Raw genomic sequence first — 13,092 nt, 5'->3', positions numbered from 1 at the left:
CCCTCTTTAACTGTCAGGATCATCTCATTTTCTGAAGGGAACACCCCTCCTACTTCAAAGCATCCACCACACTGTGTCACGTGATGGGACAGGTCAGGGATATGCACTATTTTCTCTGTATCCCTAGCACTTGGCACAGCGTCTCAGATGTAATGGGTGCTTTCTCAACAAAGGTTTTCAAAAGAAAGGGAATAACACCCTTAAAGTTAAGATAGATAAATGTGAGCTTAATGAGAATACAGTTAAATAAATTAGTAATTGATTGAAATGTCATTCTCTCAAATGGCTGATTAATGAATTGACTGGAGTCAGCTGAGAAAGGTCTGTGTGATGGCTTGTAATCTAGGAAGGCAGCCAGACTGGCTCTACTACTCTCTCCACCCCATATTTTTTTCCCCTCTTCTTTTTTTTTAAGTTTATTCATTTATTTTGAGAGAGGGAAAGAGAGTAAGTGCATGCACATAAGCGGGGTAGAGGCAGAGAGAGAGGGGAAGAGAGAGAATCCCAAGAGGTTGAACTCATGAACCATGAGATCATGACCTGAGCTGAAATCAAGAGTCAGATGCCCAACCGACTGAGACACCCAGGCATCCCTGTTCCCTCTTCTAATTTGCCCGTGTCTCCCAGTGTTGCCACCATGCTCTAATCTCCCAGGCTCAGTACCCAGATTGGCTTTGGCTATTCCTCCTTCCTAACTTCCACCTTGATTCTTACTTTTTCTCACATGTGTCCTTTCTTTTTCTTCCTAACACTACTGCCATCATTCTACCTCTTCCTGTCCTCATATAATCCCTATTGCTTGTGGGTGGTCCCTAAATGGTCTGCATGGTGTTTTATTCACCAGTGACTCCAAGGGCCTAGAACAGTGTCTATTCAATGAATAATTGTTTAAATACTGGTTTCCTTAGATCTGAACTTCACTTTTTCAAACCATCTTGCAGATTAATCTTTATAAAATAGCATTTTCATTATAAAACTGCCCCATTCAAAACATTTCAGCAGTTCCTCTGTGTTTATAGGCCAAGCCCAAACTAGTTAGTCTAGCATTTGGACTTTCACAGACTGGCATCGGTGGAAATTTCTGGTGTTATTTTCTGTCATTGAGTTGCATAACCTTCTATTCCTGTTCAACTTGGTTATTCATTTTTTTTATTAAAATGTCTTTCAATTCATGCCTCCATTGAGTGCCACACACTTTTCTCTCTGTTTGAAGTTCGTCTCTTCAGAGGAAAAAAAACACAGACGTCATAAAAGAAAAGAAAAACATATATGACCACATGAGAAATTAAAAGTTTTTATATGATAAAAGATGCCTCGTAAATATATACAGTTTATAAACAAATATATGACAGACAAGGGAAAAAAATCAAGCACTAAGATACAGAAAATGATTAATATTCTTAACATGCAAAAAGGTTTTGCAAAAAGATAATAAGTGAAATAAAAAGATGATCTAAAAATATAAGTAATAAATGGTAGATGAAAAGTGCCCGTACTCACTATTAGTCAGAACAATAGTACCTATGGAAATGTCTTTATTGTACTTTGCCTTTAGATTTAGTAATTATCTAAAAAGACTAGCAGCATCAAACGATGCCACAGATGCAGAGAGCACTCAGTCATTGCTTCTGGCAACATCAATTGCTACACCATTTCTGGAAGCTAGTCTGTCAATAAGGATTAAAATAAAGAATCCAAACCATCTATTTTACCTTAGGGAACCTATTTTACGGGAATAACTGTAAGAACTAAAAACTACTTGTAAGAACGTGTGTGTGTTGTGTGTGTATTTACGTATATGAAAACACTTGTTTGCTGTGGCAAAAACAAAAACCATAAACAATCTGAAAGTTTGTCATCGTGGAACTGATGAAAATACAAGGAGAAATACTGTGCAGTTACTAAAAATAATGAGTCAGAGCGAGACCTCTGGAGAAAGCAAGAGCTCCATGTTATCGTATATAAAGAATGTCTCTTGGAGAGTCACATGCATATGATCTTACTTAGAAGAAAGAATAATAAACAGAAAAAATATAGAGAAAAGTGCCAATACCAAGCTCTTAATGATGATTACATGGGAGAAGTGGGTCTGGAAAAGGAAGAGTGACAGTGAAATGTGAAATCATTAGTTTTTTCTTTACACATCTTTATTCTGCATATATTTATACATGCTATATGTTTAACAAGCATAAAATACTCTTTCAATTTAAAAAATAAATCATTAATAATATAAAGAAACTATGGCCCTTCTCTCCTTTGTAAATTTTACCCATCAGTCTGTCTCAAATTCTAAATTCTCTGAATTTATTGATAGAATTATTTCCTTGGTAATTCACCATCTGCTTCCCTGTTACTACTCTATAATTGCTGCCTTGGAGTATTATTTTAAAATGCACTGTTATTTAACTTTTTGTATTAATGTCAACTCCTTAACTGGAGGGTAAGTTCCTTGTGATGAGGGCAGATATTTTACACTTTGTTCTCAAGAGCTGCTCAAAACTTCACAATTTGCTCACTCATTCTTGAACAAATATTTATTGAGTCTCTACTAACTACTAAGTCCTGTGTTGAGTCCTAGGCATACGGCACGGTCTCAGACTAGACATGATCTAAGCCTAAAAGTTTGGTTGGAAGGAGACATCAAACAAGGTCTTCTAAATGTCATGAGTATTACGAAAGGGAAATTGTCATGTGTGTTGTTGGCACCTAACAGGGTGCGATTTTGAAAAGATCCGTGATATGGGAGTAAGGAGATTTGGCTTTTATTCAACTCTACTGCTCTCTCCTCAGATGACAAGATAATGTGTCAAATAAGGAAACAGAAAAGAAGTGCTTTTTCTATATTAATATGCTAAGTAATGCAAGGAAATAACATATATAAGGACATATAATTACGTCATCTAATAACAATATCAATGTCAGTAATGATAACAACTGTGTTTACTGGGGGCTTCCTGTGATCCAACCCAGGTTGTTGACGTGCATGACCATGATATCAACCAGTTCTCTTATTGTGCCCCATCAGTTTCAGAGACCGAAAAACCTGTATTCCTCCTTCAGCTCATTCCTGTGTGACCTGGCAAAGAAAAGTGAAGATTTCAAATATCCTGCAATATTTCCTACTTGGATTGTAAAGCACCTCCTCTCGTTTTCAGGTTTACTTGGTTTAAAAAGAATTACTACTTGGAACCTCCAAGTCTTTTGTAGTCACTGCATGTCTGAGTAACAGGAAGAAAAAAACCCAACAACAACTAACATTGTACTTAATGAAAAATACAATATCAAGGTTTGTTGGGCAGGTTTCTCCTGCCTGCACATATCATTCACTATTAAAATTCATTCACAGCCATGTCAGTAGAAACAAATGCAAGGAGAAATCCCATCCATCCAGGACTAAGTGGCGAGTGCTTTTGCAATGCAGTGCGGTAGTTAGGAGTGGAAGATCTGGGATCTAAGGGCTCAGTTCAAGTCCTGGATCCATCACTGGCTCACTGGCAACCCACTTAAATTGTACAAGTCTAAGTTGTTTATAAATCAGAGTAGTGAAATATCTCCCTCACAGTGTTGTTGAGGGGAGTAACGTGATAATTCACATGAAGGATCAAATGGCGCCTGGAATGAGGTGAGCACTGGAGAAATTTATAACAGTATCATCCAATAGCCACCTAGAATTTCTAGCCAGTAGAAATTAGAGGGATGCAAAGAAGAGGCCAAGGGCAAGCGGTGCCTCTTTTAGCCCGTTCCTTGGCTGTGCAGATTTGCAACTCCCTGGCTGAAGTGTATTTTTGCTTCCAGAGATTTATGCCACTGGCACTGAAACGTTCACAACACTCTGTAGATGTAACATACGACATTCTGTCTAAAATTCTTTTCAGTACAAAGTGGGGCAGAAACTAATTTGAAGAAAAAGAGTAGCATTGTAAGGAATAACCGTGCGATTATATCCCAGCATCCCAATCCATGGGCATCCCACCTGTCTGTGAGAATGGCGGTATCCTCCTCCCTGATGATTCCCCTAAATGAGACAAGTCACAAAAACCATGAGTCAAGACAAATAGTGTGATTTGTTTTTGTAGAGAAGAAATGCCTAAAAAATGTTTGCGATATCTATCTTCAACTGTCTGCTGGACTTTTCCATCTGAATGTCCAGAGGCAGCCCAAACTGTTTAGAACTCATTATAACCTGCCAGTTTTGCTTCTGAAATCTCTCTTTAATCTCCCCCTCTCTTCTTATCCCAACAGCCCTCATTAATCTCTTGCTTTTAGCTCATATCCCACTGGGAGCTTCTCACATCCTTCAGTGTTTCAGTCTACCTTCAACCTTGCCAAGAGATTCATCCACCTGAAAAAAAAATCTAAGTTGCTTCATTCTCCTACTCAGACTTCCAATGGCTCTTCTGGTTTAAACTATCATTTGGCTAGTCAGACCTGATACAATCTTACAACTTCTACAAAATAGCATGAAAACTGAAAAAAGAAAAAAAAAAAAGAAGAAAGCAAACCCAAGGTACAATGAAAATTAGGTTAACAAAATGTAATGAGCTTCCATTTACAATGAAGCCATTGGAGCTGGAATAGGGAAAACATTCTGCGCTCTACTTTATTAAAAGATTGATTTTAATAAAAGGAGATGGAATAACACTTAGTTTCTCCTCGAGTGGACACCCCTGTTCCAAGAGTAAGTTGCCACTGACCAGAAAATTAAGTCAATAACTTTGTTGCATTAGTGATGCATTTTGACATGGCAGAGTACTATACCCTAACCTCCCACACCCACCCATGTTTCTAAATCCAAAAAGTAAGATAGGAAGGAATACAGGAGAACAGGGAGTAAGAGTGATGCATTTGGGAGATTCAGTTCTCAATAGAAAAGTCTTATAGGCAGGTGCAGAAACACCCTGGCATCAATGAATGCTGAGCGTTTTAATTTTGCATACACTCATCTGTGCAGAGTTAAAATGTTAGAGAATCAGGAAGAGGGAGCAGGAGAAAGTTCCACATTGGCATGATTGGGTCACCTTCAAAACATACTAACATGATATTTCCTCCTTTGATCATGAGGAGACAAAATATAGAGACAGTTGAGATAGGGAGAGAGAGAGAGAGAGAGAGAGAGAGAGATTAATCAAAATGTCGAGCCCATTCTAATTTGAAAAATAAAATGTTATCTTAATGGTCCTCTAACCTAGGAAAGTAGGTCATCTCCCTTGCTTTTGCACACTCTATGTGAGTATTATTTCAGTGTATTTGGTCTGTGTCTATGGACTAGTACTGACTTTGCCTTAAGATCACTGGCCCAGCCTTACTCTTCAAGTGCTAGGGTAACACTGATAAATGCATTCCAGAGAACTTCCTGTGTAATATGTCAAAGTCCCTCCATCCCTTTGGGGACTTTCGCTTTGGTCTAGAGCATATTGTCTTACTTGCTTACTTACTAGAGCATATTGTCCATCTGCCATTGGACATAAGGGTCTGTTTGGTCACAGAGCACGTGGTCTGAGGAGTGGGTGGGGTGGGGAACTTTGGTGCTGCCTGTCAAAATCCTTTTCTAGATTTTTGTTCATCTCAAGCCAGGCAGAGCAACATCATTTAAACTATTTTTGACTGTACTCAAGACTGCAGTGTCTGCACATACAGTCACCCCTGGGTGATAGCAAATAAATGACCCTCAGAAGGGTCACAGGCAAGAGTAGTGTGCTTCAGTTTCTTCTCTTTAAATAGGAATAATGATTCCTGTAGTATGTCACTACAGCCAATGAAAAATAATTGATAAACCTTTGTAAATTCTAAAGACTCGTATTCGTACACTTTATTTAACAGATACCAGTATTTTCAAGTGGCCACGAGAGACGTGAAACGATGGTTCTAGAGTTTTCAAATCAAGAATGATGACAGTAAATAATTTGCAAACAATTACATTATTTAGCCGCTACTTCACTTGAGCCTTTGAGTGTCATATTTTCACTGCACATATTTGTAGCAGAGAACGTTGCAAACGAATTTTGTGAAAGTATAGAATATTGCAGATCAAGTATGTGGTGCAAAAACCAGCCAGACTGGTTATAGGTTGGAATATCCTGAAAATATGTGAAAAGGCCAAAACACACCATTTCTAACAGAAGTATATCCCATAAACATAAAAAAAGAGTGAGAGACTTAAGTTTGTATCTGGCCTACGTATATGGTCAAGATCCAAGGAGAACAAACCTGCCGGCCTGGGTCACGGGAAAACATTCCTTAAAGGAAGAAAAAAAGACCCCCAACACAAGAAACACATTCCTGTTTTCTCTCGAGTTTTGCTAATCCACGGTTTTCTAATATTTCAAGAGTCCTTGGCAATATGTGAGAGACAGTGCTAAGTGCTTTGTGTGGCTTAACTCATTTCTCCTCACCACTAATAGTGTGAGTACACTATTACCATCCCATCTTTTCTTACTGGAAAGAAAACTGACTTTTGGTTTTGTGGGTTTTAACTCATTTAATCCCATCCCATCCATAGGGGTATTTACACTATTGTGATTCCTATTTAATGGATAAAGATTACCAGGCTCAGTTGGAGAACTGCCAACTGCGGAAAGAAGGCAACATTAGTGAAGGGTAAGGGTGGTCTCAAGTTTGTGAGCTCCTGATGAACAAGAGTGGACTTTGCCTTGGGGCTACACTAGGCAGGAAATTGCAGCCACCTGCGGAAGACGGTGGCATTTCCTGGGTGGTTTCTATTCATAGAGCCAACTTTACAGTCTGTGAGCCTTTTGTCAGGATGGGGGAAAGAAGCAGCTTATGGTGGCTGGTAATCGAAAATGGAAGCTAACGGCAAAAAGGAGGATGGCTAAGCTGTATGCCGAACATGTTTTAATTTTCAAATGAAGTATTTGACATGGACAATGTCATTATCTCCATTTTAAAAATGAAGGCCCTGAGGCTTCAACGTCTCGTGAGCAGGTAAGTGGTGGAGCTCAAATTCAAAGTCCATGATCTTTACCAACATGCAGGTGCCTACTACTGTGGCCCTAGCAGTGACAAATAGGTGGTCAAGTTACTGTGCAAGAGAGTTGGGGAAAGACGGGGCATGAGTAAAGGACACATCCTTATTAAAACGAAACAAGCTAATTTTTTTAAATCATTGTCATTCAGGGCCTCCTGACTCGTCTTTGCCCACACTTTGATTGACTGGAGTTTTACTCTTCTTTTTCTGGTTTAACCTTGAAGTACTTTCTTGGTATCTATCCAAAAGGAAAAGGAGAGGAAAAATCATTCAGAACAACCTGGCCAAACCATTTAAAATTTTGGTTTGTCTTTAGGCGTAGAATGCATATTAAAACTCTCAATGAAAGAATCTAGTGAATTAAAGCCGTTAATATAAAGGTCTTGGGAAAATACCTACTTGCTTAACCTCTCTGATAAAGTCACCAGGAAGAAATTAGCAACTTAATTTATATCAAGGTGACCGAGCTAAAACAATTCTGTACCATGTTTATACATTGACCTCACAGAACTCCTTTTCTAATGTTAATTTATAAAACTAAGGGAAGGATCATTTCATGCTTAATGAGAATGACAGAATGTGAGGATGATGATATAACATGGTAGAATGGAACAATGACTGGCCTGACAAATGGAATATGAGTTCCAGTTCTAGCCCTGCCACCAATTAACCACTGTGTGACCTAGACCAAGTTATTCTACCTCTCTGGGCTTCAGCTTTAACGAATGTAAAATTTGTAATTTGGGATGAAACCAAATTACCTCTGATAGTTACATTACAGGTAGTGAGACTTCCAATTTGGCTGTGAAAGTGATCCTGACATTTCTGGGCATATTTGGCCATCCGTCTGGGGAAGCCACAAGAAGGCTTGTTTGCACTAGAGACTGAGAAGATTCCCGGAAACAACTCGAGTTTGTGCCAATTACCAGGACCAGAAAATGAAGGGTATCAGGTAGGGCCTCCTGTGAAAATGGCATTTGAGCTAAAACCTGAATGAGGAGAAGGAACTATCTTTGGGAAAATCTGGACTCGGGTAAAGTTGGGCCAGACAGAGGGGAGCATTGAGTACAAAGGTTCTGGATTAAGAATGAGAGACAAAGCAACGGCGACTGAAGCAGACTACAGGTGAAGAAGCAGTTTCATGTGGTACAAGTAGGGAGAAGCCAGATGGATCGCAAAGGAACTTTTAGGCCACACACACAAAAGTCATTAAAAAGCAAAAATCTCCGAAAGAAAAGAAAACTAATGGAAGCCAACATAAGCTGTTAGGCAAAATACCTTTAATTTCCAAGCAAACTAATAAGGTAATGGAGTTGATTATCAAACGGGAGGCAATCATTATTTTCAGCGTATACTGGTACAATGTTGAGCTGTGATGTTGCATGAACACTGTGTTCTTAGGCATTCTTGCATCCATTTCTTACCAGCAAGGGTCAGTGGAATATACTTCCAAATCTGATTCTAATAGAAACCAGTGGGGGCGCCTGGGTGGCTCAGTCGGTTGGGCGTCCAACTTCGGCTCAGGTCATGATCTCGTGGTCCATGAGTTTGAGCCCCGCGTGGGGCTCTGTGCTGACAGCTCAGAGCCTGGAGCCTGTTTCAGATTCTGTGTCTCCCTCTCTCTCTGACCCTCCCCCGTTCATGCTCTGTCTCTCTCTGTCTCAAAAATACATCAATGTTAAAGAAATTAACAGAAACCAGCAGATGTCATGGAATGGCACTGGACCCAGAGCCAGACGCCCAGGGCTAAAGTTAAAATTGCATATCTGTTCTGTAAGTATGTGAAAGAGTTTGAGAGTTCCTCTTGGCCTCATTGAGATTGTTTCCTTATCTTTAAGTTTAAAGTAATTGCTACCACTTAGGGAAATTGTGAGAATTAAACAAGATAATCTACTTGAAAATACTTTGGAAATTGTGAATCATCACTCAAATATTTATTGTTTTACATTTCTTTTTAACATTTCTTGTTAAAATTTATCACCCCTGCTGTTTTCAATTAAAACCACTAGAGGTCAGACTTTTACACGAATTGTTTAAAGAAACAACATAGGTAGGAAAGAAAGAACATTTTCTGGCCGAACAGCATACAATAGTAAACTTAAGGCACAGAAAGAAAAGATGACTTTCAACAAAGAAGTTTTGATAATTGGAACAATGCTTATTCCCAAAATTGTTACTCAACAGACTTAGATAAACAGGGAGAGGAAGGAAAGATAAGTAGAATTTAATTATCTATTTATGATGTCTACATGGCTTAAAGTTTACATTGTTTACCTTATATTATTCTTCAAACAGTTCTCTGATGAAGCTCACTTGGCAAATAAAGAAACTAAAAACTCAATAGGTGTAATAACATACTGAAGATCAGATTGAATTCAATGTCTTTCTTACCACCAAGTCATGCTCAGGAAATAATGCAGTAAAAAATGATCAGTGTATGTTGGAAAACATATTATATGACACATTAGCATTACTGGTTTTCCACGTACAACTCTAAATGATGTATTTAGCTCCCAGTCTCCCAAATGAATTTAGGGAAAACTCCTTTTAATGTTTCTCAGGGTATCTAGAGAAGTTTCTGCGTGCTATACTAGTGACTATGGTATTGACGTGATTAGCCTTGAAGAAAAATATAGACCAGCTTGCTCGTAGGAAGATATATTGAACAGAAGCAATAGTTCAGTCCTTTAAGATGTTTCTTTATCCATCAGGCTTGTTTCTTTATTTTTCTTTTTCCTTCCTTCCTTCCTTCCTTCCTTCCTTCCTTCCTTCCTTCTTTTGTGGAAACAAATATGCAAATCTGCCTTGTTGGGAGGGGAGGAGCTATGCTCACTTTCACTAAGGAATGAGGTAGGGTAGATGGCAGTTTACATCTTGAGAGAAGACAAAAACTAAGTCCTGTTTTTCCCTGTAAGCACAGCATCCAGCACAGGGCCTCGAGTGGCAGAAAGGCAGGGATGAACATGGATAAGTTGCTCCATATGCGTGCATACAGGCAATTTGCAAAGAGAAAAGGAATTAATTGAGCCCTGAGTCCAAGAGTTTGCAATCTGATAGCTTGAAATGAAGACACGTTCTAGGACAAGTGCTTTCATTTAAAACCTTTAGTATCTAACTTGAGGCCTGAGATGTGATAGGTATTCAGTACGTTCCAGAATTGGGGAATCTCTTTTATTTTATTTATTTATTTATTTATTTATTTATTTATTTAAATTTTCTTTAACATTTATTTATTTTTGAGACAGAGAGAGAGCATGAACAGGGGACGGTCAGAGAAAGAGGGAGACACAGAATCTGAAACAGGCTCCAGGCTCTGAGCTGTCAGCACAGAGCCGGACGCGGGGCTCGAACCCACGGACCGCGAGATCATGACCTGAGCCGAAGTCGGACGCTCAACCGACTGAGCCACCCAGGCGCCCCTGGGGAATCTCTTTTATAAGAAGGGACTTAAAATTCATTTTAATGCGAAGTCCCCAGGCTCTGGGAAAAGAAGAAGACATCATACCAGGTCCCTAATAGACCTAGTTCTGGAACCCAGGGTTCTAGAGGGCTCCTTTCCAAGTATCTCCACCCAGGAAGACTTACTTCTTCATTCTGTCATATTTTTGCTTGTAATCATCTCATAATTTCTACAAGGCTCAGGAAAAGAGTGAAGGAGATTTACATTGTTTGAAATCTTAGCAAGGTTTCTAGGAGCAAGGGGGAAATTTTGCATTAAGAAATGAGGGTAAGAAGACCATGGCAAACAGGCTGCTGCTATGCAATAAATATTAATTGCCCTCCGTCCCTCCTAAATTTTTTCTCTACTGTTCATGACACTGATGTATGTTATTGAATGCATCTATTATGCCTAAAACAATGCTTGGAACTTAATAGGTACTCAATATATGTTGGCTGATTGGAATAAATAGAATTGTTGAATAGGAATCCATTATATTTTGGATATTATTTTGGCAGAGCTTTGCCCATTCTTCTTATAGCTTGAACATTGTAGTTTCTCTGCAAGGAAAATTGTTCAACAGTGCTATTCTCAAATGGACTCTCCCATTTGCAGGAACAAAGAAAACTTAATTTTCAGCATTTTCCATGAGAGCCCAGGAATGGCACAAAGTTTCTTATACTCTTGATGGAAAGGCCACTAATAGTTCTAAGTAAATACTTTTATTTCTAATCAAAACTTTCTTTTCTGAACATTTGCCCTCACATTATTCATTTATTCACCCAAGAAATTATTTGGAAGCCCCAAGGTCTCATTGTTCTTCCCTGCATTTATTTTATGGTATCAAAGGTGAAAGCTTGGATTGCAATCTTAGGAGGAAATTAATTCACTGATTAAGAAAAATGCACTTTAAGCAATACACATTTAAATAACAGACAAGCATAGGGCGATATATTTCTGCTTTTTCTGAAAGACCCTTTTTTTCTGCTTAAAATTTTAAGCAGCTGCGATTCTTCCACCCTATAGCCTGGAGAAACATAGCAGGAATTACTAATAAGGGCACCGATCTACACTGCAGTGACCACTTTCAGAACAAAAGGGTCAGAACTGAAACTAGGAAAACAGCAGCATTTTTTATCAACCAGTTGCTTGAAGCACATTTAGACCTTGGCTCTACTTGAAAAAATTTTGCAATAGTCTATCCTCCTACCACTGAAGGCACTTGGCCCTGAAGACTCCACTTTCAATGAAGAAATGTTCATTTATATACTACCTGCAATCCTCAACAAAAATTTTCCTCCTCTTTGGAAGCCAGAACCCCACGAATTTATGAGATATATGAAATATTTAATTTTCTCTTTACTGAGCTTTTGCCTGGTAGCTTTACCAAAATCAGTACTGGGAAAGGCATTGGAACAGAGCAGCCCAAGAATAGAGATGATCTTCAGGAAAGTATCCCTGAAAGACCAAAGTTGTGGCTTGTGTATCTTCCCCTGGAAGATAGCACAATTTTTCCCCTGGAAAATTAGCACAGAGGAGGGAATTTTCCCCTGCCCTGGGCGCGTCCTGCCCCCTCCCCACATTCTCCTGCCTAACATGAAGGGAGGTTTTAAAATAAATAACAGGTTTTGCAAAATAGAAGGAAAGAAGGAGGAAGAGGGAGAAGAGAAAGTCATTGAGAGCTCCAGTAGGGTTGAGGGAGGAGAAAAGAGAGTTCGCTTATTATATATGAACATTTTGTTTTTCTTTCCTCACCTTTGGGTCCTGGTGCTATAGTGTGTGTGGCACAGACTTCAGTGGTAGGACGACTCTCCATGTCCAGACCCAGACTCTGAATTTGCAAAAGAAAAAGCACCAGAAGGATGAACTGCTTTCTTCCAAGTAGGGCTCCAAAGCCACTCATGGCTGTGGTTCTTCAAAAATGATTGCCCAGAAGTGCCAAACAAGCAGCTTTATTTTAAATAAAACTTGTGCTTTGGGGAAGAAGGTAGTGTATCTGGAGCACACATTCCAAAAAGGGCTACAAAGACAAGAAGAAAGCATATCCTAGGTTGTTTATTTTCTCAGTGCTCCAAATGGACCATACATTATCCAGACTGTTTATTTTCAAGTGACAACAGTTTACTGAAAATTATCTCTGAGCTAAACACTCTAGTGTGCAGGTCAGTAGAAACAACCTAGAGAGCAGAGAGGATAGAGATGCCTTCTGCTCAGTACATGAGCTGACAACTTAATATCCTATGTTGCATTTATATGTTGGGTTCCAGAAAGGTGGTGTCAGAGACTGCTTGAATCACCTGCATGACATGGAAGCACTATGCAGGGCTTTGAGCTTTTTCTTAAGGAAATATTCATTACCTGTTGGCGGCAGCTGAAAGCTAGGGCTCCCAGTGTTCTTCATGACCTTATTTCCTTCTCTCATTACAAAGAGTTGTCTTGGGATTAAACCCCCAAGGAATGAACAGCAGCTTTTCTACAAAGCAATTTGGCAATAAGTACCAAGAATATTAAAAATGTTTATAGCCTTTGGTCCAGTTATTGCCTTTCTGTTACACTATTTTAAGAAAATGTTCTGAAGTGTGGACAGTATTTTATTTGAGAAAATGTGGCAAAAAGAGGAAGGGACATCAATTGCCTAACAATACATTATGGCTGGCAAATCATAGTA

At 39.1% G+C, this 13,092-nt stretch overlaps 1 protein-coding gene across 2 annotated transcripts in view; it reads right to left on the bottom strand.

Annotated features, from left to right (window-relative positions):
* COLEC10 (collectin subfamily member 10) overlaps positions 1-12,457 on the bottom strand; it is a 39,016-nt gene extending 26,559 nt beyond the window's left edge. Inside the window, exon 1 of one of the 2 annotated variants that reach the window (XM_060611203.3) lies at positions 12,180-12,457. In XM_060611203.3, the coding sequence (XP_060467186.1) occupies positions 12,180-12,327 (148 nt within the window). In that variant the 5' untranslated portion in view covers positions 12,328-12,457. The remainder of the gene's footprint in view (positions 1-12,179) is intronic. The other variant, XM_060611202.3, reaches the window with a different exon arrangement.
* Positions 12,458-13,092: the final 635 nt, after the last annotated feature.

This window comes from Panthera onca, chromosome F2 (assembly GCF_046562875.1).
Source record: "Panthera onca isolate mPanOnc1 chromosome F2, mPanOnc1 haplotype 2, whole genome shotgun sequence".
Taxonomy (NCBI): Eukaryota; Metazoa; Chordata; class Mammalia; order Carnivora; family Felidae; genus Panthera; species Panthera onca.
This window is presented reverse-complemented; position numbering and strand designations above follow the sequence as displayed.